The sequence below is a fragment of the Chrysochloris asiatica genome, unplaced genomic scaffold (genome assembly GCF_000296735.1).
Source record: "Chrysochloris asiatica unplaced genomic scaffold, ChrAsi1.0 scaffold00003, whole genome shotgun sequence".
In the NCBI taxonomy this organism is placed as follows: Eukaryota; Metazoa; Chordata; class Mammalia; order Afrosoricida; family Chrysochloridae; genus Chrysochloris; species Chrysochloris asiatica.
In genome coordinates this window covers 16,699,384-16,725,237 of record NW_006408521.1, presented here as the reverse complement: position 1 = coordinate 16,725,237, position 25,854 = coordinate 16,699,384, and the positions used below count along the sequence as shown (strand labels likewise).

At 38.1% G+C, this 25,854-nt stretch overlaps 1 protein-coding gene across 1 annotated transcript in view; it reads right to left on the bottom strand.

Annotated features, from left to right (window-relative positions):
• HECTD2 (HECT domain containing E3 ubiquitin protein ligase 2) overlaps nucleotides 1-25,854 on the bottom strand; it is a 173,614-nt gene that overhangs the window by 50,160 nt on the left and 97,600 nt on the right. The window contains exons 6-8 of the mRNA XM_006831446.1: nucleotides 6,304-6,442; nucleotides 5,622-5,724; nucleotides 5,001-5,090 (exon numbers count right to left, since the gene is read on the bottom strand). Coding sequence (XP_006831509.1) covers nucleotides 5,001-5,090; nucleotides 5,622-5,724; nucleotides 6,304-6,442 — 332 coding nt within the window. The remainder of the gene's footprint in view (nucleotides 1-5,000; nucleotides 5,091-5,621; nucleotides 5,725-6,303; nucleotides 6,443-25,854) is intronic.

Here is a 25,854-nt window from a genome sequence, read left to right as displayed (position 1 = left end):
ATAGCTCCGCTCCTAGCCTGTAGAATTAATCACTCCCTTCCTTGTTCCAAATCGCCTACCTTTGCATTTCCAACCCTCACAATCTGTCCTGATAAGCACTCTTCACTACAGTATCACGAGTTACCCATCTATATTTCCTTTCATCCACTCTGCCCAGACAGATTGAATAGTACCCACTGGAGATTCTGCCTTCCTCCATGTCCCTAGCACTAGGTTCCCCCTTGAAGGCTTGTAAGCCAGTCACTCCTTGCCTTTGTAGTAGTTCCCCCCTCCCCATTTGAGTATCCAATGTCCAAGTTGCCCATCTCCATCCACTCTGTGTGTGGAGGGGGTGGGAATGATTCTTGCTGTAAGGATTTGTTCCTTCTTTTGAGATGCTGCTCCATAGGTATAGGTCAAGTTCATCCAGTCATCCGGTCCAGGTCACGTGGGTTTCATCTGCAAGTGTGGGCACTCCTGTGCACATGCCCTCTCTTTTCGTCAGCCGGTAGCTCCACTCTCCTCTCGAGTCCTCCGTGGCCACGCCACTGACTCTGGGCCCAAGAATCCCCAGGTCTCCTCACACTGCTTGCCCTTCAAGTCCCCAGCTGGGTCCACAGAAGTCCACTGAACATTGTAGAGTTTAGTTTGCCGCTTCATTGCTGCTTTTATCCCATTTCCCCCCATCGGTGATGTGTGTGGTCACCAATCAGAGCGTGCATTTCCACTGAGTCTTAGTCTTAGAAGGGGGTTTGCGTTGAGAGGACCTGGCGACTTGCCTTGATGTTTCCTAGGGAAGCGATTTGTTTGTTCTTGTAGTAACAGTCCATCTGCCTCCATCTTTCCTGCAGGTCTTTCTTTCAAGAGGTATCTTTTATTCTTCTAGCTGCTCCAGGCTGGTCTGCTCGTCCTTTCAAGTGGAGATTTCTCAACTCTGGAGATCTGGATGCGGTTCTGGTTTCTACCTATAGTTTTATGTATTGCAGAGGCTCTGTAGGAAGCCTCGTTCACTGGGCACGCTGTAGTCCCATTTTAGGTTAAAGGTAGATCATATACTTACAAGCCTCCTAGTGTGATGTTTCTGACTATTCCTTTCTCTCCCTCTCCAGTGTCTACTCTGTATTATAATGCAAGGGAAACCAAGATTAAAAAAACAAACAAACAAATAAATAGTCATGCATCTTAACATGATTCCCCCCGATTCCAGCCATGACTCAATAATCCCCGCATCTCAGAGCCTTACTCATTCTCTCTTTAAACCCATCTCAAGTAAGCTTCTGTCCCTACAAATCCACTGAAATGGATGTTTAAGGTCATCACTTATTTATCTAGACAACAGTTCATTCTCTGTCCAGATCTTTACTACACATCTCTCAACAGCATTCCACAAGGTTAACTGCTGCTTCCTTGAAATGGTGTGCTCCTTCCTTTGCTGGTTCCTTAACTTTCTTGGTATGGTTATTTAAAAACCCAGCAAAAAAACTTCAGAATTTTTATTAATTCGAATGAGTGTGTAGGGTTATTTCTATGTCTCTGATGGCAAATGATGCTAAGTACCCTTCCATATGTTTTACAGTAAAGTAGTGAGATCAGGAATTAAGCAAAAATGCTTATCACTTCTCTTAGCAAAATTGTACAAGAGTTCCTAGCTGGTGCAATCAGTCAAACACAGACATACTACATACATAACAGATATGGAAAAATGAGAAATAAAATTCTAATATTTTCCAAGTGACAGGATTATATAAGTAGACATTTCAAATAAACCACCATGTAAAACTAAATACACAAAAGTATTCTTCTATACTAGTAGTAATTAGAAAATGAAATTATGATATTACACAAAAAAGCAAATACTTAGAAAGAATTGTAAGACTTCTAACCACAAAACTGCAACATATTACCAAAGAGAAATTAGAGAAGAGCTAAGAAACTGGAGGGACATAGCACGCTCATGGATTGGAAGGATTTAAATTCTTCATATACCAAACGATTGCAGTTGTTGTTGTCAAGTGCCATTGAGTTGGCTCTGACTAAAAGCACCTTTTATAGGGTTTCTGAAGAGTGGCTGGTGGGTTTGAACGGACAACCTTGCAGTTAGCAGTCCAGTGTTCATCCTCGAACACCACATCAGGACTCCACAGATTGAATAAGTACAATTATAGCAGCACTTTGACAGGGAGCTGCCAGAAATTCAGGTCAGATTCAGAATAGGTCGTGGAACCAAGAATATCAACTGCTGACAGAGAATAACAGAAAGATGTTTCTGACATCCATTTTGTTCTTTCATTTTCCTGCCTTTTAATGACCTTTTGCCTTCTTTCTATATGATCTTGATTTCATCCCCCAACTGCTCTGTTTATTAGGGTGTAATGCATCAATTCTTGAGATGGCCACTAATTAAACTGAGATACACTCAAGGTCATATTTTGGCTGTCATGAACTTGTTTCAATTTTCTTCAGCTTCAGCCTGAATTTGCATATGAGCAACTGATGATCTGCTCCACAGTCAGTGCCTCGCCATGTTCTGATTGACAATATTAAGCTTCTCATCACCACTTACCACAGATGTAGTCAATTTGATTTCTGTGTATTCCATCTGATGAAGTCCACGTGTATAGTCATCTTTTATGTTGTTTAAAAAAGGTATTTACAATGAAGAAGTCTCTGGTCTTGCAAAATTCTATCATGTGATCTCCAGCAGTTTCTATCACCAAACTCGTATTTCCTTCCTCTCCGTTTCTAACTTTCTCATTTCAAACACCAATAATTATCTATGCATCTTAATTACATGTTTGATCAATTTTAGACTGAAGATGTTGGTAGAAGCCTTCAGTTTCATCAGTGGCTTTAGTGGTGCACACATTTGAATAGTGGTATTAACTGGTCTTCCTAGTTGTTGTTAAGTGCTGTCAAGCTGGTTCTGACCCATAGTGACCCTGCAGAGGGTTTCTGAGGAGTGGCTGGTTAGCTTGCACTGCTGATTTCATGGTTCAAACTGACTTTGTAGTCCAGTGCATTAATCTACAGTGCCACACATACCAGGACTCTGGTCTTCCTTGTAGGTGTACAGATATTATCCTATCAAACACAGCATCGTACTTCAAAATAGATCATGATACACTCTTTTTGACAAAGAATATGACACCATTCATTTTCAGTTTGCTCTGGTAGCACAGTGGTTAAGAGTCGAGCTGCTAACCACAAGGTCTGCAGTTTGAAACTACCAGCTGCTCAGTGGGAGAAAGATGAGGCTTTCTGCTCCCGTAAAGATTTACAGCCTCGGAAACCCTGTACAGGGTCGCTGTATGTCGGAACCTACTCTAACGGCACATAACCACCACCATCATTCCTGGCGTAGTTCATCATATGATTAATTCAAAATGGCTAATTTCAGCCCATTTCAGCTCACTAATGCTTAGAATACTGATCTTTATGCATTCCATTTCATTCCCGACAACTTGTAATTTTCCTAGATTCATATTTCATACACGCCACATTCTGATTTATTAATGATGTTCGCAGCAGTTTCTTCTCATTTTGAGTTGATCTCATCAGGAAATGAAGGTCCTGAAAGCTCTGTTCCATTTATGTTGTGTATGGTCAATGCTACTTTGAGGAGGCAGATTTTTTACCCAGTCATATTTTGAGTGCCTTCCAACCTGAGGGACTCAACTACTGGCACTGTATCTGACAATGTTATGCTACTATTCATAAGGGTTTTAGTGGCTAGTCATTCAGAAGTGGTCTGCCTCTCCTTTCTAGACTGTCTTAGTGTGTAAGTTCCATTGAAACCTGTCCACCATGGGTGACTCTGCTGGTATTCACAATACTGGTGGCAGTAGCTTTCAGCATCATAGCAACACAAATGCCACGACAGTACGACAAATTGACAGACGAGTGGTGGACCTATAGACAAACTGATCTATGTTGTTGTTGTTAGGTGCCATCGAGTTGGTACCAACTCATAGCGATCCTGTGCACAACAGAACAAAAACACTGCTCGATCCTGGGCCAATCTCACAATTGTTGCCACGCTTGAGCCCATTGATGCTGCCACTTTGCCAATCCATCTCGCTGGGGGTCTTCCTCTTTTTCTCTGACCCTCCACCTTACCAAACATGCTATCCTTCTCCAGTGACTAGTCCCTCCTGAAAATATGTCCGAAGTATGAGAGACGAAGTTTGGCCATCCTGGCCTCCAAGGAACACTCCGGTTGCACTTCTTCCAACAAAGATCTGTTGATTCTTTTGGCAACTCATGGCACTTTCAATATTCTCCTCCAATACCATAACTCAAAAGCATCAATTCTTCTATGGTCTTCCTTATTCACTGTTCAGCTTTTGCATTCATATGAGTTTATTGAAAATACCATGGCTTGGGTCAGGCACACCTTAGTCCTCAAACAGACATCTTTGCTCTTCAACACTTTAAAAAGGTCTTGTGCAGCAGATCTGCCTAATGCCAATATGTCGTTTGATTTCATAACTGCTGCTTCTGTGAGTGTTGACAGTTGATCCAAGAAGAATAAAGTCCTTGACAACGTCAATCTTTTCTCCATTGATAAGAATGTTGTCTATTAGTCCAGTGGTGAGGATTTTCGTTTTCTTTACATTGAGATACAATCCATACTGAAGGCTGTGCTCTTTGATCTTCATCAGTAACTATTTTAAGTCCTCTTCACTTTTAGCAAGCAAGGTTATATCATCTGCATATTGCAGGTTGTTAATGAGTCTTCTTCAAATACTGATGCTATTCCAATACAATCAAATAAGTTACCTCCTTTTGATGACAAAGGAAGCATGAAGGCACAAGAAGTCTGCCTAATTTTGTTAATTAGAAAAATAAAGTAATAAAATTATCTAGTTCCCTAAGTATTCCAATGAAATTTACTATAAAATTATAATAGAGTTTGTAATTATGTTACAAGGTGATTCTTAGGTATTTATAGAGCTGTTTTTGAAACATAGGAGAGAGACACAGAATGACACTACAGGCATGTATTCATAAATCATACTTACAGTATTAAGTAAGGCATCATATACAGCATTCACAAATTTAGCATTAATCCCAGAGTCTTCAATGGTATTAAATGAGGCAGTGGCATCTTTCTGCAAATTCAATTAAATAGTTAAATGCATATTACATTTTATGAACTTACTAATAGTTAAACCATATCTACCATTTTTTAGTCTGATGATGAAAATAAACAGTTAGTGTAAAATTGCTGAATATATAAGAATTATGTTAATAGTTTTCTTTCATAAAATGCAAGAATGGAGTCAAATAAAACCAATACATATTAAAACTTTAATGATATCACTCAGATGTTGTTATTAAGTCTCACTGAATCAGTTCTGACTCAGAGTGACCCTGTATACCAGGGTTTCTGAAGAGCAGCTGATGGCCTTGAACTGCTGGTCTTGGTCTTGTGATTCACAATCCAGTGCTGATCCTACAGTGCCACATCAGGAGTCTATCACTTAGATAATATATGATACATCACATATCATTTCAGAAATTAGTATATTGGTTAAACAGTTATTTAAACCCATATTAGGCATAAAAAAAGGGTAAATTTATCTTTTTTTTGAAATTTTAAAACTAAAAGTGAAATTAATATGTGTTTTATGTATTATTACCTTAAATGCAGCATTTAGTTCTGGGAAAGAATCAAATGTTGCTAGATAAAAATCATGTACTGCTTTCCAATCTCCAGATGACTTAACTTTTTCTATGTCTTCCCTAAAATAAGAACATACATTAACCACATATAGATACAAATATTATTCAAACAAAATAGCATTGCTTCCTTATAAATACATGCCATAGACTACGTACTCTGAATATTGAAACCAGATACAGAAATATGTGTCAGTTAATTCATGAAACTGAACAGTATGAATTTATCATTATTAGCAGGATTAAGCTATTAAGTCACCTTCAACTTACTTACCTGCTTAAAAAAAAAAGAAAAAGTCATTCTTGATACTTAATCACCTTCTGATTATCATAGACTATCTTTTTCTCTATTCAGAGTCAAACTTCTTGAGAGATTTTGCTTACATTCTGTCTCTACTTTCTCATTCCTGATTTATTCCTTCAAGTATCCACATTGATTTTTTGAGTGGTAACATAGTTACTATTATTTATCATTCATTTGTTTTTACCTTCAACTTGAGACCGCTAATCATGTGTCTTCAACTTCACTAATACCTTAGTGATGATCAATTAATTATTCACACACAGGTATACAATTATGAAAAGTGCTGGCACACAGAGAGCTAACTACATATATACATATAATGGTGAGTTGACACTTACAGAAAATCTTTCATGGTCTTGGGCTGGACAGGAAGCATAGGTTCTGGAAGGACTGAAGCCTTCATTTCTGATGGTAATCCATCTATTGAGATGCGCTGTTTTTGTCTAACATCAAGACAAATAGGTGGTAGGTCTCTCACTGTGAAGCATAAAAAAACATTGAGTGCAATTGATCATAAAGTGTTTCCAAAGTATAAGTTGTAAGGACAATTTAACATGAACAGAAAACAAAAGAATTCTTTTGTGTTACATTCACTTTGGAATCACATGACAGAAACCCTACCATAAGTAAAGAACACTTATTAGAATGTCTATTGTCCTCTCTTACATCCACAACAGATACTAGGCTACATCAATGTGTATTTTTCATATGGAGCTTTTCCTCTTCCTCTCTTCCTCCCAAAACTTGCAAGTGAATATATAATACAGTATTTCTTTCTACACATCCCTTCTAAAAATTGTCTTTCAGGGAGTATTTCAAAGAGGGTCAAATGTTTTAATGAAAATATGTTAATTATTTATGCCTGCTGTAATTTACTGAGGTTGTAACATTCTTATCAATTTGCATAAATTTCTCATATATTTTTATTTTTTGCAAATCTTTTCCAGTTCATTGTTTGCCTTTTTGTTGTATTTTATAGTTTTTTAATTGTAAAACAAAATAGGGACATATGTGTCTGCTTGAGGCAAACACCTCTGAAACCACCAACTAATCCAGAAATAGACTGTTAGCAGCCCGCTCCCAGGTGCTCCATCATGTGCCCCCCACAAAAGGCACCACTATCCTAATTTTATAGTTATCACTTTCTTGGTTTTGTTTTTTGTTTTTGTAGCTTTATGACCAGTGTGCATAATAGTATATAATGTATTCTTGATGTTAAGTGACATCGAGTTAGTTCCGACCCATAGCAACCCTGTACAGGGTTTCCGAGGTTGTAAACCCTTGCAGAAGTAGAAAACCTCATCTTTCTCCCATGAAGGGCTGATGGGCTTGAACCACGAACCTTGTGGTTCTCAGTTCAGTGATTATCATACAGAGCCACCACACTTCCACATATATAATTTAGTCTTGTTTATTATTACTATTTTTTAAACTTGACATGTCCTTTAAGTCTCTTTTAATCTACTGGTTTTCCTCCTTCATTCTTTTTTCCCTAACAATTTACCTATGGAAGAACCTGGACAATTTACTCTGTAATGCTTCCTACAGTCTGGATAGTGCTGATTGTATAGTTATGATAAAAGACAAAATGTTCCTCTGTTCTCTGTAGTTTGAACGTAAGCTCTTTGCTCCAGAACCACAATCAGAGGCAATTTTTATCTTTTGGCAAGACCGTAAGTGGTGTGCTGTCTGTTCATCAACAGTCACATGTTTTGCTCTCTCTTTTTATGATGTTAACAGCCAATATGCCCAATGCTTTCACTCATTAATTCATTGCTGTCAAGTCAGTTCCAATTCATAGTGACCTTGTACAGGGTTTCTGAGGAGCGGCTGGTGGGTTTGAACTTCCAGCCTTGCAATTAGCAGTCCAGTGTTTATCCTGCAATGCCATAGCAGGACTCCTATTAATTCATTAGGGGTTTATAAAATGTTGACAATAGAATTATATAATTTCCTTTTCATTTATTGTTTGAACACATCGCTATTATTTATTTGGTTACTAAGAAGTACAATTCATATGTTGTTAAGTGCCGTTGAGTCGATTTCAACCCATAACAATCCTGTATAGGGTTTCCAAGGAGCAGATGGTGAGCTTGAACTGTCGACCTTGCCGTTCAAATGGCTTTGCAGTCTGGTGCATTAGCCCACAGCGCCACACCAGGACTCCATATAGGAAGGTCAAAATGGATGCTTGATTCTTTCCTTTTTTTAAAAAAAAAAAACCAGTTTTAAAAACAATGACTTGATTATCCTCTGATTAAAAAAATAATGGTTTGAACTTATAAAATCAAACATGTTTAATATACTTCCATCTATTATGAATTAAATTGTGTCTCTTATTTGCAGATGATTTTATTATACAATATTTATTATATTTTATTATGAAAAGATAGAAAAGTATTGACAGAGAAATAATGAAAAATAATAGAGGAGTTTTAGCAAGGTAGATGAAAATTTTAAATTCAGTATAAAAAATTTAACTGCATTACTAAGTATCAGCAACAAACTACTATAAAACATAATTTAAAAAGAAGGACATTATAAAACCCATAAAGGAAATAAGAACCAAGGAATAAATGACAGAATCTCTATAGAAAAAAAACAGTAAAATTTTGAGAGAGATTAAAGTTAGCCTAGATAAGTAGAAAGATAGACCAAGTTTATGGCTAGAATGGGAAAATATCATAATGGTGTTGCTGCTGCTACTGCTGTGTGCTGTGAAGTCGATCCCGACGTATAGCGACGCTATACAGGGTTTCCGAGGTTGTACATCTTCTTGGGAGCAGAAAGCCTCATCTTTCTCCTACGTAACAGCTGGTAGTTTCGAACTGCTGACCTTGCGGTTCGCAGCCTGATTCGTAACCACTACGTGGTGTTAATCTCCCCTTAATTCATCTACAGATTTAATGCATCTGGGAACATGACAATCTGAAACCAAAAGTTCTATGGGAGAGCAAGGAGAGGCGTGGCCTTTCTAAGGAAGAGGATCTTGCCCTACCTGATATCAGAACTTCTGCAGCTAGAACAACTAAGACAAAATTTTATTGGCATAAGTTCATAGGAGCATACAGATGACAAACAGAACAGAGAGGCCAGAATCACATCCATAACTATATGACATTTCAATATATAAAATATATAGGAGATCCCTGCAAAAAAAGATTTGAAAATATGGCTAACCATATGGAGGAAAAAATGAAGTTGGTTCCTTATCTCACACCTTAATAACTTAAATGTCAAAAACAGAACTATAGGAGAGTATCCTTCTGACTTTGAGAGAAAAGTCATTAAAAAACTGAAGAGCACAACAAAACAAAATCAGACCTACTGCCAATGAGACAATGGCAACCCTATACAGGGCTTCTGAGACTGTGAGAACAACACTAAAGAAGAAAAAGAATGGTATTTTTGACTATAAAATTAGGAACTTCAGATCATCAAAGATACCTTGAAGTAAAAAGAAAAATTACAAATTCAGAGAAACTATTTTAAACACATACAACAATGGTTTAGTATCAAGATTATACAGATATTTCCTAAAAGTAATTCAATAGAAAAATGTAAAAGAGAATCAAGCATTTAGAGAAGAGAAAGCACATAAGCATATGAGGGGACTTCAAAAAGTCTGTCTGTCCAACCAACCAATGAGCAGCAAACCATCCTCCCGCAGCACTCTCCATACTCATGCTGAATTGGATCATTCATGAGAGCAGATGCAGACACAAACTTTACAGTTCAGGATCAGAAATGTTCAGGGCATAGTTCTTCCAGTCAGGACACCCTCTACGCATTTGTGACTACAGGCAGGCCTCTCTGCAGCCCTCAGCCCCTTGGCCTGGCCTCTGATCTGCTCAGACAATTTTATTTTACAAAGCTGCTGATAAATGTTCACAGGGCACTCACTCCACCATAAGCTTCAGTCCAAAGGCATTCAACTCTAGCTCCATGGGTCAGAAAAACCAGCTTCCCAATTAAGTGCCCGGAGGCATCCCACTCTGCAATGAAGCCTCCTGCCCAGAGTCATTCCACTTTACTTGCTCTGTATTGGAAGTCCACCATTCTGCCTGGTGCTCTACTTCTTCCTTCTTTTGCAACTGCTCCTTTGTTATGTGTCTGATGTCAAAGATTTTGGTCCCTGGGTTGAGGAGATTTAATGTGCAGAGATCGCAGGGTCCACTCTACACCTGACTCCTCTTCTTTGATAGCAGTGAGATTCTCCCCGTTCTGCTTCTGAAATGGGTCATTTTATATCCAGTGGGATGGCAATAGTAACCAATCACAAATGGCTCCATTATAATCACTCATAAGTGAATCATATAATCCATCAGCATCCTCCCCTACACCTTCTCTTCCCCAAGACCCATCAAGAAAAAGCATTTGGTGGGAATTTATAAATATGACGGCTAGAAAAGACATTAAGTAATTCACCACAGTGGAAAATGGAATTGAAGGATAATGGGGTTTTCCCACAACCTTTCTGAAGCTCCCTCATATATGATGATATGTTTAGTCTCAAGTGACCAAGAAAATGGAAATGAACACAATGAGATACTATTTTATGTACATCTGATTGGCAAGAATAAAGGTGTTATGACAATCCCAAATGTTGGAGAAGATATTGGTCAGTAAGGTAAGGTATTTCATATATATTGTTGTTAGAGAAACTCTGATGGCGTAATGGGTTACATGTTGGGTTGCGAACTGCAAGGTCAGCAATTTGAATCCACTAATCACTCCATGGGGTATAGCTAAGGCTGTCTGATTCTGTAAAGATTTAGAGTCTCAAAAACTCAAAGTGGCAGTTTTGCTCTGTTCTCTGGGGTCACTATGAGTCCTGGTGTGCACTGTGGGTTAATGGGCTAGACTACAAGGTCAGTTTGAACTACAAGGTTAGCATTAACAATTAAAGTTCACCAGCTGCTCCTCGGAAACCCTATATCTACTGCACTTAACAACAACAGAGGGTCACTATGGGTCAGGTTTGGGTTGATTAGTTGTTAGGTGTGCTGAGTCAGTGCCAACTTATAGTGACTGTTATGGATTGATCTGTGACACTCCCCCCCCACCAAATATGTTCCAAAGTGACTAGTCCATGATTCTCAATATTACAGAGTTATTTGTTTTGTGAGCTTATGTGTTGTGAATCCTAACCCTGATGTTAGTAAGGCAGGATTAGAGGAAATCATCTTAATGGTGCAGGATACAATCTACAGGATTAGGTTCTGTCTTGAGTCAATCTCTTTGAGAAATAAAAGAGAGTAAGCAAGTGAGCAGAGATAAGAGGGACCTGACTACCACCAAGAAAGAAGAGCAGGGAGCAGAGGGCATCTGTTGCATCTGGGACCCCCATGTGGAGAATATTAATGACCAAGCACATGGAGATCTTCAAGAAACACCAGGCCCACAGATTCTGAAAAGAGACAAGGACTTTCTCCAGAGCCAACAGAGAGAGCATGTCCTCCCTGAGAGAGCTGGCCCTCTGGATTCCTACTTCTAGTCACTTAAACTGTTAGGTAATACATTTGTTTATTTAAGCTCTGCACAGTGACCATATGTCTAACAGAAAGAACACCGCCTGGTCCTGTACTATCTGCACAGTTCTTGCTACGTTGGACCTCACTGTTGCGGTCACTATGTCAGTTCAGGAAGGAACATAAACTGATAAAATTTTTTTTTTTTTAATTGACAAACAGTTTGGCATTATCTTATAAAGATGATAAGCAGTTCAAACCCACCAACCATTCCTCGGAAACCCTAGACAGAGTCACTATGAGGTGGAACCACTATGTTGTTATTCTGTCAAGGGCACGTAACAACAACAAATAAATTAAGTATGTCTATTATGATGTCAAGTCTTGGTATGGCACTGTAGGATAAGCACTGGACTGTTAACTAGTCACTCTTGGAAACCCTATACAGGGTCTCTATGAATCAGCACCATCTCAATGACATACAACAACATTATGATGTCAGAGCCATGGTGTGAAGCTGTAGAATAAGCACTGGACTGCTAACCATAAGATCGGCAGCTCAAACCCACCAGCTGCTCTCGGAAACCACAAACAGGGTCATTATGAGCCAGAACCAACTAGACAGCATGCAACAACAACAGCAACATCATTGAAGACTCAGGTGTGCCCAAGCCCAGCTATGCTATTTTCAACTGCCTCATCTGCATGTAAAAGCTGCACAGTGAATACAAAGACCAAAGAAGAATTAATGCCTTTGAATGAGGGTGCTGGTGAATAGTATTAAAAATACCATGTACTGCCTGAAGAACAAATAAATGTGTCTTACAAGAAGTACAACCAGAAATGTTCCTTAGGAGTGAGGATGGTGTGACTTTGTCTCATGTACTTGGAAGGGGCCAATCTCTGGAGAAGGATTATCACACTTGGTGAAGTAGAGCACTAGCAAATAAGATACAGACCCTCAATGAGATGGACTGACAGAGTAGCTGCAACAATAGCCTCAAACATGAAATAACTGTGAATTGTGAATACGTTGCAGGACTTTGTAGGTTGGTTCTGTCATATACAGAACTGACTCAACATCACCTAAAAAGAGCAACACACCTGTCAGTGTTTTAGTACTTATGGTGGGCACTGGGCTCATGAGTGTGTGTTACATTACTGTATACTGTACTATATTAGACTATTATCATATGGTATTAAATTCTATCTTATAGCAGCTCCTATCCTAGTCTATCATTCAAACAAAGCAGTCAATAGGCCCATGCATGCATCAATGATGAGTCTCAGAAAACAGAAATATGGTTAGTCAAATTCTGTACAGTTGAGGATTCCCCCAAAGAGTTACATATAGATTTACTAGACTTAAAGTTTTAAATTAAACGTTTTAATTTTGAGGTAACTGTAGATTCACATGCAGTTTTGAGAAACACTACAAAGAGATATCCTGTTCACCCTTTACCCAGTTTCCCCAAATGGTTACATCTTGTAGAAAGGTGCTATAATATTATAACTGGAATAGTGATACAGCTAAAATCAAGACACAAAAACATTTCCATCACCACAAAGAGCGATCATGCTGTCTTATTATAGCCATATCCACTTCCTCCACCACTCATCTGTCAGTCTGTTGTACTGTGGTAGCTTGCGTGTTGCTGTGATTCTGGATCAGTAGTTGGAAAATATGACCTTGGTGATAGAAAACAATGCTGGAGATCGCATGACAGAATTTTGCAATACCAATGACTTCCTCATTGCAAATACCTTTTAAAAACAACATAAAAGAGGACTATACATGAGGACCATATCAGATTAAATACACAGAAATCAAATTGCCTACATCTGTGGAAAGAAATGGTGAAAAAGTTCCTGTGATCAGCTAAAACAAGGCCACAGCCAACTGTGGAACAGACCATCAATATGCAAGTTCAGGCTGAAGCTGAAGAAAATTAAAACAAGTCCACGAGAGCCAAAATATGACCTTGAACATATCCCACCTGAATTTAGAGATCATCTGAAAAACAGATTTGATGCATTAGATACTAAGGACCAAAGACCAGAAGAGTTGTGGGATGATATCAAGAACATCATACAGGAAGAAAGCAAACGGTCATTAAAACAAGAAAGAAGGAAAGACCAAAATGGATGTCAGAAGAGACTCTGAAATTTGCTCTCCAACGTAGAGATGCTGACGTAAAAGGAAGCAATGAGGAGGTACAAGAGCTTAACAGAAAATTTCAAAGGCCAGCTCGAGAAGTAAAAATCAAATATTATAACAAAATGTATAAAGACCTTGAGTTAGAAAACCAAAAGGGAAGAACGTGCTCAGCATTTCTCAAGCTGAAAAAACTGAATAAAAAATTCAAGCCTCAACTTGCAATACTGAAGAATTTTATAGGCAAAATATTGGATGATGCCGAAAGCATCAAAAGAAGATGGAAGAAATACACAAAGCCATTGTACCAAAAAGAAATGGTCAATATTCAGCCATTTAAGAGGCAGTATATAATCAAAAGCCAATGATACTGAAGGAAGAGGTCCAAGGTACATTAAAGGCATTGGCAAAGAACAAGACATTGGCAAGACATTGAAACATTTTCAACAAACTGATAAAGCACTGGAAGCATTCACTCATCTATACCAAGAAATTTAGAAGCAAATTACCTACCTGGCAGAGTGACTGGAAGAAATCCTTATTTGCGCCCATTCCAAAGAAAGGTAGGTGACCCAACAGAATGCAGATATTATTGGACAATATCATTAATATCTCATGCAATTAGAATTTTGCTAAAGATAATTCATATATGGCTGAAAATGTACGTTGACAGAGAACTGCCAGAAGTTTAAGCTGGATTCAGAAGAGGACGTGGAGTGAGGGATATCAATGCTCATGTCAGATGGATCTTGGCTGAAAGCAGACAATACCAGGAAGATATTTCCCTGTGCTTTATTGAGTATGCAAAAGTTTTCGATTGTGTGGATCATGACAAGCTATGAACAATATTGAGGAGAATGAGTATTCTGGAATACTTAATTGTGCTCATGAGGAACCTGTACATGGACCTAAAAGCAGTTGTTCGAAATATCAAGGGAGCACTCAGTGGTTTAAAAATTAGCAAAGGTGTGTGCCATCTTGTATTCTTTTACCATACTTATTCAATCTGTATTCTGAGCACATAATCCAAAAGGCTGGATTATATGAAGAAGAGTGTGTCATCACCATTAGAAGGAGACTCATTAACAGCCTACAGTATGCAGATGAGTCAACCTTGCTTTCTGTAAGCGGAGAGGACTTAAAATACTTACAGATGAAGATCAGTATAGGTTGGACCTCAGTGTAAAGAAAACAAAAATCCTTACCACTGGAGCAATAAATAACATCCATATAAATGGAGAAACTTTGCAAAAAGTTGTCAAAGACTTTATTTTGTTTGGATCACCCATAAACACTCATGGAAGCAGCAGTTAAGAAATCAAATGACATATTGCATTAGGCAAATCTGCTGCACAAGACCTCTTTATTAAAGTGTTAAAGAGCAATACTGTTAGTTTGAGGACTAAGGTGCGCCTGACCCAAGCCATGGTATTTTCAATAACCTCATATGCATAAGAAAGTTGTACAGTGAATAAGGAAGACCATAGAAGAATTGATGAATTTTGAGTTATGGTGTTGGGAGGAGAATATTAAATGCAAAAAAACCCCAAACAAATCTGTGTTGGAAGTAGTAAAGCTAGAATGCTTCTTTGACCAGACTTCGTCTCTCATATTGTCAGGAAGGGCCAGTTCCTGGAGAAGGATATCATGTTTGGTAAAGTGGAGGGTCGGAGAAAAAGAGGAAGGTCTCCAGCGAGATGGATTGGCACAGTGGCGGTAGCGGTGGGCTCAGGCATAGCAATGATTGTGAGGTTAGCCCAGGATCAGGTAGGTTTTTGTTCTGTTGTGCACAGGGTCACTATGAGTTGGTACTGACTTGATGGCACCTAACTATAACAACGACATGCATTCTACATACTAATCCTGTGTCATATATGTGGTTTGCAAATATTATCTCCCTCTTTGTAGTTCATCTTTTTCCCTCTTCTTAACAAAGACATTTTATACATTAAAAGTTTTTCATTTTCATGAAGTCAAATTTGTCAAATTTTCCTTTTATGAACTGTGATTTTGGTGTCAAGTCTAAGTACTCTTTTCTAGTCTAATGCCAAAGAATTTCTCCAACAATATATTTTCTAAAAGTTTCATCATTTTACATTTAAGTCCATGACTTAATTTTTATAACGTGTAAAATTGAATCAAAATTAATTTCTTTTGTCTACAGATTCCCATTATTTTAGCACCATTTGTTGAAAAGTCTCTCTTTTCTCCATTGAACTGCTTTTGTGTCTTTGTCAAATTTCAACTGTGTGGGTATATCTCTGACTTCTTCACTCGATCCCACTGATCTTTGTATCTGTCTCTCTACTAATACCACATAGGCATGGAATCAGATTGACGGATTCTTCCCTCTTATTTCTTTTTCACAACTGCTTTTCAATTCTAGTTCCTCTGTCTTTACATATAAATGTTAGAATAATCTTGTTTGTTATCTACACAAAACCTTGCTGGAATTTTCAAAGGAATTAAGTGTGTAAATCAATTTGGAGAGAACTGACATTTTTTTTTTCACTATTATAAGTCTTCTAATACATGACTTAAGGTTATATCATTCCATTTATTTAGCTCTCCATCGAGTTCTTTCATCAACATAGTGTAATTTTCAGCACATTAATCTGAATTTACAAGTTAAGTCTTCTTTCCCTTTATGAGCAGCTGTAATATTCTAAAGTATCTTTGATAATCTATTTTCCTTTTTAATCTCTTATGATCTCTAAAATTTCAATCTTTTTTTATTTTACTTTTTTTTTTATGATTTCTATCTCTATAGTTTGTCGAGTTAGTAATTTTCATAAGTTTATGTTGAGTATTTCTTTCTACCACTTATAAAAATTCCAGATGTGCTCTTTACAACTTAAATACTGATGGAGATTTCCCAACATCAGGAATATTTCTCAGTGCATTGTTGCTAGTTGCTGTTGACTTGACTCCAACTTCGGGTGACCCCCTGAACAACAGAATGAAACACCGAATGGCCTACACCATCTTCACAATTGTTTTTAATGTTTGAGTTCATTGTTGTGGCCACTATGCAAGCCATCTCACTGAAGGTTTCCCTTGCCTTTATTGGGCCTCTACTAGAAAAAAACTAAGTCCTTCAGTGATTGGCTCCTCCAGATAACATGTCTAAAACAAGTTAAGTCAAAGTCTCACTCTACATTCTGTGATCCACAGGATTGTTATTAGCTAGTTTCTGGAAGTAGACTGGTAAACCTTTCTTCTTCACTGTCTTAGTTTGGAAACTCAGCTAAAAATGGTCCCTTATGTGTAACCCTGCTGATTTGAAATACCAGTGGCATAGGTTCCAACATCATAGCAACACTCAAGACCCCAGAGTGCGACAAACTAACAAACAGGTGGTAGATTTCTCAGTATGGTTACACAATTATTATATTATTAGTAATAATAGTATGAAACAGATCTTCTTGTTGCTGATGTCTACTTTAGATGCCAAAACAGAAAAATGTAAACCATTAAGGAGAATAAATAATATCTCTTTAATGAGTACTGGATTGTTGTTGTTGTTGTTAAGTACTGTAGAATTGGTTCCAACACATAGCGACCCTGTATAGGGTTTCCAGGGAGTGGCTGGTGAGTTTGAATCACCAACCTTGTGTTTCAAACTGACCTTAGAGTCCATTGCTTATCCTATAGCACCACATGAGGCCTCCTGAGTTCTGGATTCGATTTTAATAATAAATTTTCTTTCAAGTGTTAAAAAATCTTTGAAGGGTTATACAATTTATGTAAAGGTCATTCTTAAGGTGAGTGGAGAGCAGAAATGGAATAAAAATAAATCAAGTATTAATACTTCCAAACCAATAAAACAAGTTAATATGTTTTAAATTATACAACAATATACATATATGGAATTTATCCATATTCTAATATAATCATGATATGCTTTTAACCATGCAAACACAGTTATATCAATAAACACAACAGTAATTATAGGTCTTTCTTTCCTTCCATGTATCCATTCCACCATCCATTGTTTACCCTCAGCTCTGTCACCAACTGTAACAGACCACGGTGAGTCTCAGTAATAATGGGGCATTATTTAAAGTAAAAATTCACACTGAAAGATGGTAGAGAGCTACCATAAAAAAAATTACCAGGAATGATCTTCAAACTTTACTATGTACAACAAAGGGGAGTGCATCACCTGGAAGACTTATTAAAACACAGATTATTAGGCCCTACTTCCAAAGCTTCTGATTTGGTAGGTCTGGGTTGGGACCCAAGAATTTTCATTTCTAATAGGCTCCCAGTTGATGCTGATGTTATTAATCAAGAGAACAATCTTTGAAATTCACGTTTCAATCATAATTCTATTATTTTCTAATTCCATTTTCCACAAACTGTTTGAAGTCCCCTGTAGTTGAAAGATATAATAATGATGTTGACAATGTAAAAGAAATCATTGAATTTCCTCAATTCAGTCTTACAATTGGTTCATGCCCTTTATGAAATTGGATATTCAATTTAGTAGTAATTTTAGTAAATTCCTAGTAACATACTGTAAGCACACAAATAGAGCAAAGGTTCAATTTATGAACAAGTCAAATTAGGTATCTTTATGGATTATTTCTTAGGGATTATGTCTGGATATCTTTATTAATGGGGATTAAATTGGGCATTTCAGCAGAAAGGAAACGGATAATGAATAGTCTTCTCCCCTTTTTCAATACAAGTCTTGTTACTATCACCTACAGTTTCTCTTCCTCTTCACCAGGCTCAATCTTTCTTATCCCTTCCCACACACCTTTTGCAACTTGACTATAAACACCCACTATTAGACACAAACAGACCCATTAAAATATAAATTCACCTATTCACTCACAGAGCTTATGTACACATTTTCAAACCCACTCATTTTTATTAATAACATGCTGAGGTAGAAGAAGAGCGAAATTTGAGTTAATAAGATAATCAGATTTTGGCAAAGCCTGAGAATGGGGAGATTTTTACATACAGAAAATAAAATAGTTATACAAACGCCAAAAGGATTATAGAATGAAGTTAGAATCAGAGGCCCAGATGGGATTTATTTTTAGTTCAGAAGGTAATGCAGAAATGTTAATGCACTGTGTTAATGGAACTTGAGTCAGAAAGAAAGGCAGAATCCTTTGCTCACATGCGTGAATGAAAGCCAAACTACAGGATGTGACATTCAGCTATTAAGAAAGGCAGAATAACAGCTCGCAGCTGCTCTCATGTCCCTGAATATCAAGGCATTGTTTCCAGAGACAGGCTTTCTGACTGTTCTCACAGATGGTTATTAAAATCTAATTCAAAAGAGAAAATCAATAACTGTGGTGCTGAAGATTAATTAAAACTCAAACTGATATTATAAATAGAACAGGCAAATCTTTGTTCTAGTGTATGCAGGTTTTCTATCGTAATACACTAAAAAGCGAAAATACATTTATCAGTGAAAACCTGTCATTTAGGTTTCATTCAGCCAGTTCTTGGGAACACTCTGTGCTAAATTGATAAGCAGTAATCATTTTTTTCCCTTTCTTTTAATATAATGTTGCCAATTTTAGCTGGTTGCTTAGAAACATTAAGTAAAACACTTGAAGCCAATGCAAGAAGAATAAGGGTTTGGTAAGGGCTGGCAGTATATTTGAAGAAAAAAAGAGTGAAGAACATAATTAAAACTATATATACATGGATGTGAGATTATCAGTCAAATCTTGCCAGCTCACTGTTTTCAGCAAGCTATGGAAGGCTGACTTTGGCTGTAAACGATGTAGTTTCCACAGCTGGAGCCACCAAACTAAGACTGACAGTTTACATTAGCCACATGATTAGGGGTTGGGTAAGTGTGCGTGTGCGGGGCCAGCCAACACAGAGTTAAAGGGTGTCTTCTGTGCCGGCTGGCTGTTTAGGAGGAGGAACTTGGGCCTCCATTCCTTATTCCCCCTACAATGCTAGAGAGGAAGTACTAACATGTGTATTTGCTGTTAGTGACACTCTGTTGCAAAGTGTTATACCTTAATTAAAAAGAAAAAAATTTGTTGCAGTTTTTGAAAATACACAAGAACACATGCCAATTCAACAGTTTCTACATATACAATTCAGTGACACTGACTAGTTTTCAAATGTGCAACCATTCTCATCTTTTTCTGAACTGTTCTTATGCCCTTAATATAAGCTAACTGCTCCCTAAATTTCCTATCGAGTTGCTGTTGGCTATTTGACCTCATGCATGATGGGGCTTCAAAAAAGTTTGTGGAAAAGATAACTGAAAGATAACAGAATTTTTCCATTTAGTCTCTGAAGCCCCCTCCTCATCAATACTTCTTAAAAGAGCACAACACTCAAGCCAGACATTTGTTACTAATCAAATGCTGTAGTACAAGCACTCATCTGCAAGATGTTTCAACCAAACTCACTAGCTGCTCTTTCTCTATGAGATGGAACCGACTCGACAGCACTTAACAACAACAACAATAATTGTTTGGTTTAAGGAGTTCTGTTGATCCAGTGGGTTACACATTGGACTGGTACCTGACAGGTACCAGCTGCTCCCCAGAAGATGAGGCAGTCTGCTTCCGTAAAGATTTGCAGCCTCCAAAACCCTGGGAAACAGCAGACAACTCTGTCTCATAGGGTTGCTGTGAGTTGGTATTGATTTGATGGCAATGAGTTTGGCTTTGAATTATTGTTTAAAGACAACTGCAAGTGATATTTTTGATTTAAGGTTTACAACTATTTCAGGGCAATTCTTTCAAGGGTTCACGAAGTCTCAATGGTTCCAAAATCTCTGGATACCACTAGAATTTGAAATTCCATCTGCATTTCCCACCTTTTGATTAGGATTCTGTGGACTCTGATAAAAACACTCAGTAGTGTGTTATGTCCTAAGTATTATCACAAATAATTTTAAATTAAATACATAATAAATAATGAAAAGAGTACCAGCCTTGGAAGTAAGAGGACTAAGGTTCTGGTCAGGCTTTCTTAACTTTAGGTAAGTCACTGAAACTCCTTGGGCCTCAATTGTGACATTGTAAAATGAGGGAGCTATGAGTTGTTTTTAAACAGGGGCTGATAGCCCCAATGTTTCCCGATAAACATCAAGAGCCATCACTGGGGAGTGATGCCACAGGCATGGGTTTACTCAGGGGAAAGCTCAGCTTTCTCTGTTGAACATAATGATGCTTTACAAAAATCATTTTTAAAAGCGTTTTTAGCTATAAAATAAGCACAAAAATAGGTTAAAAACCATTGATTTAAGTAATTTATAAGATTACATCCATCTCTATAATTACACATTTAGTATAAGCATAAAATGGACAGGACCTATAAGCCAATCAAAAATGTAAGACATCTCTATTGTTGTTGTTGAAGTGCTGTTGAGTCTGTTCAGACTCATAGTGACCCTGTATAAAATAAGGTTTCTGAGGAGTGGCTGTCTGAACCACCGTGATTATCCTACGGCACCACACTATCTCCATTAGAGTAACCTATAATCCTACTGAGGTACTGTAGGATAAGCACTAGATTGCAAGGTTGGCTTGAACTGCATAGGTGGCAGTTCAAACTCACCAATCAGTCGCTCCTCAGAAACCCTTTACAGAGGTGCTATGAGTCAAAACTAACTCAATGGAATTTAACAATAACAATGGAGAAACCCGACTCCAGGAGCGCTCTACAGGACAACGCCAGACTGTTAACTACACATTTGGCGGTTCAAACCCATCAGCCACTCCTCAAAACCTTATATCAAGTCACTATGAGTTGGAACAAACTCGACAGCACTTAACAATGGTGGAGAAACTGAAGAAGTATGAAACTTAAAAAAGTATGTATTATTTAAACAGCTGATATTTCTCCCCTAATATAGGGTATAAGAAAATGTTCTGAAAGAAGAGCCACAAATTCTAGAGTTACACTTCATAGTCACATGATGTGGCAGTTTAAAAATATCCCCACAAATTCTTCGACACTTTTCCCACCAATGGAATCCACTGCCTCTCCCTTTGAATATGGGCCAGGCTTAGTGGCTCCCTGCCAACAGACAGAAGTAACACTGTATGGACAGGTTATAAAAAGCAATACAACTTCTGTTTGGCTCTCTCTTTGGGAATACTCATCTTTGAAATCTGTTCACCATGCTGTGAGGAAGCCACACAGCTACAAGAAAAGGCTACATGTAGATGTTATTACACCCTTCCCAACCTAAGGTCTGAGCCTTTAGCCAGCATCAATTGTCAGGCTCATAAGTGAGCGAGCCTTCACCAGGTCACTGTGAGTTGGATCAAACTTGACAGTACTTCAGGTGATCCCAGCCTCCATCCTTCCCGTTAACTCAGCTGGTGCTCTACAGAACAAAGAAAAGCTGTGCTTACTGAGCCCCACACAAAGCAGACATTCCTGAGCAAAAGAAAACTTGTCATTGTTTTAAGCCAGTAAACTTTGGGGAGGGGTATTATTATGTACATAGATACTGCAACTACCCCTGTACAAGTCGTGTAATTTCTCATGTTCTTTATCTGTTAAACAAACAAAATTTCCTTTTCCAGGTTAAAATAGACGTTGAGCAGATATTTAATCCCTTCCAAAATCCCACTGAAACAATATAAAAGGTTCTGTTGTTTTTGTTTTAAAGACATAAACCTGCAAAGACACTTAGAAGAGAAGATTACAAATCTCGAAGGATTACAAAAAAAGGGGGTTGGGCTCAGAAGCAGATAGATCTGTGAAAACTGACATAGCAGGTCTAAGAAAGCCAAATACCAAACACCAATAGGGAAAAATGAAAACACAATCTAACTTACACTGCAGAACCTTCAAAGGATGAATCTGAAACTCCGCATGTAAGGAACCTTAGGGCAATGTTACAGCTAGACCTAAATCGAAATTTCATAGTGAATTAAGATCAGTTCTAACTTTCTAAGTGTTACTATGCAAGTAACAAAAAATAAGAATCAAAATTTCTAACCTAGATGAGGAATTGTCTGGTGCTTGTTAAACTTGCTATTATGTTAACTGCTCTGTTAATTGCTAGGTGAATTGCCTAAGCCATCCTCACTTCCCCAAGAAGCCCTAGCAGCACAAACTGGCCTGCTAACTACAAGGTCAGCAGTTTGAATCTACCAGCTGGTCCACAGGAGAAAGATACGGCCTTTTGTTCCTATGAAGATTTACAGCCTATATACTACGAAGCGGGGTCACTATGAGTTGAAACCAGTTAGATGTACACAATCACCACCATACCTTGCTTTCCACCAACCCAGTTAAGCAACACTTTAGATTTTAAAAGCTTCAGATTAGGATGGATTCAACTTTCTCCTCTTCTTAACCAGATGATTTTAATTTTACATTTCAAGGATTTCAACTAGAATTTACCTGATTGGCAGTTCAAGTTCACCAATCTCTCCTCTGAAACCCTATATAGGAGTCACTATGGGTCAGAACCCACGCAATGACACTTAACGACAACAACAACAACAATTTTCAGTCATATGACCACCATTTGAAAATGTTTACACAGTGTGTTTTAGGAATACTGCTGTAGTCAAGTTGATTCTGTAGATAAGGAATTAATGTTGTTGTTGTTAGGTGCCTTGGAGTTGGTTTCAACTCACAGCAATCCTATGTAGAATTTCCAGGGAGTGGCTGGTTGGTTTGAAACACTGACCTTGTGGTTATCAGTCCATTACTTATCCTACAGCACCACACCAGAACTTCAAGGAATTAATGTTAGGTTATGCACTTAACAACAACAACAACAGGTATTTTTGTTTTTTAAAAACTCTGTGATTTGACAATTCCTTGTAAATTTTCCTCCCTCCTTGGGTACTTCTTTTTTATGTGAAACCATTTCCCTTTGTTTGCTTTACCAAACAAAAACAGACTACACCTGCAAAGGAGGACACACATTACAGTTTTTGATAATATGCCATTTAACTCCACTTTGTGATATGTATTAATTCCTTCAATAAAAATTTTTGTTGTATATTCTAATGAGCACCAGTCTAGTATTTTCACTAAGATAAGGGACAGGGCTAAAATATATTTACTTGTGTTTTATTGACTATGCAAAGACATTCGATCATGTGGATCTTAACAAACTATGGATAACATTGAGAAGAATGGGTATTCTGCAACTCTTAAGTGTGCTCATGAAGAACCTGTACAGAGACCAAAAGGATCAACAGAGCAACGGGATACTAAATGGTTTAAAATCAGGAATGATGTGCATCAGGGTTGTATCCTTTCACCATACTCACTCAGTCTGCATGCTGAGCAAATAGTCTGAGAAGCAGGACTATATGAAGAAGCACACTGCATCAGGAATGGATAGAAGAATCATTAATAACCTATGATATGTAGATGATACAACCCTGCCTGCTCGGAAGCAAAGAGGCCTTAAAGCACTTGCTGACAAATTATACCTCAAGGTAAAGAAATAAAAAATCCTTACAATTGGGCCAATAAATAACATCGGTAAATAGAGAACAGATTGAAGTTACTAAAAATTTCATTTTACTTGGATCTAGAACATTGCTCATGTCAACAATGGTGAAGAAATCAAAGGACATATTGCATTGGGTAAATCTGCTACAAAAGACCTCTTTAAAGTGTTAAAAAGCAAAGATGACACTGTGAGGTCTAAGGCATACCTGACTCAAAGCCATGGTATTTTCAGTCACTTCATATACATGTATATGTATATACATATACAAAGCAATCAATATGAAACATTGGCGAAGAAGTGATTTATTTGAATTACAGTGGTGGCAAAGAAGAACAAAGAGAAATATAGCTGGATTACTCCTTAGAAGCGAGGATGGTGAAACTTCACCTCTCATACTTTGCACCTGTTGTCAGAAGGAACTAGTCCCTGGAGAAGGGCATAATGCTTGGCAAAGTGGAGGTTCAGTGAAAAAGAGAAAGTACCTGAATGACATGGAATGACACAGTGGATGCAACAATGGGCCAGACATACCAAGTGTGAGAGTGCTGCAGGACTACTGTGTATAGGATAGGGTCTCTGTGAGTCAGAACAGATGCTATGGCACCTAACAACATGATGAAAACTATTTGAAGGAAAAGAACCATAGAGCCCCTCTCTGCCAGTGGGTAACCATCCCTGTCCTACCTTCATTTCAGCAGCAGCCTGAAATTTTATTATCTGAAGAGAGTAAAGCAGTAGTGCTTTGGATTGGGGGACACCAGTCACAGATATAATTATAAGAACTGTACCCAAAAACAGGGACAGAAAATAACTATGAATAATGAATGCATAGATTATCTTCCCTCTCTCCCCAGCAAATAGAACACTGGCAGCCAAACCCATATCTCACCCTTCCCCAAGACAGGAGTTTAGAAAACACTTTCCTGGGGAATCTGACCAACTCAAGGAGAAATAACTAACAATACTGACTTGGGGACTCTATGTAAAAATGAAAATTTTGTCCTAACTTACCAGGCATGTGCTTTTTACAAAGTTTTTTTTTTTTTTAATGAAACAATACAGAGAGGAAGCAGCAATATGGCAGAGTAGGCAGAAAGGCTGTACAGACCCTCTACAACAAAGATACAATAAGTCAAATAAAACTGATGCAGGTGGTAGTCCTGGAACTCTGAGCTTCAGATGAAGGGACAGAGAAGTGGACTGAATGGTTACTAAGAGAAAGAACTCAGCAGGCATGGCAAAAAATGGAGAGACCAATGACCTGCGCTGGCCGTGCATCCATCTTGAGCGTTTGAGTGGCTTCAGACACAAGAAAACATACTGGCATTGCAGAAACATACCTGTGACTCATTTCACAAGGTTAAACGAGACAGCAACTGCGTCCATACAGACCAGACACACTCTCTACAACCCACTAGCTGCTATACACTGGATCAATAACCACCAATATCAGCTAAATCCATCATCAACTGAGCTACAATGAACTGCAAACAGAGAACTGTGCACAAAGTTCATTTCCTGATTACACGTACCAGGAGGCAGTTGGTGAGTACCTGAGAATAGACCAACATAAAATCATCAACTTAATACAAACATGTTGTTGTTGTTGTCAGGTGCCATCGAGTCGGAACCGACTTATAGTGACCCCATGCACAGCAGAACGAAACAAAGCTCGATCCTGGGCCAACCTCACCACCGCTGCCACCCCCAAGTCCATCAATGATGCCACCTGGCCGATCCATCTCGTTAGAGGTCTTCCTCTTTTTCTCTGACCCTCCACCCTACCCAGCATGACATCCTTCTCCAGCGACTGTTCTCTCCGGACGATGTG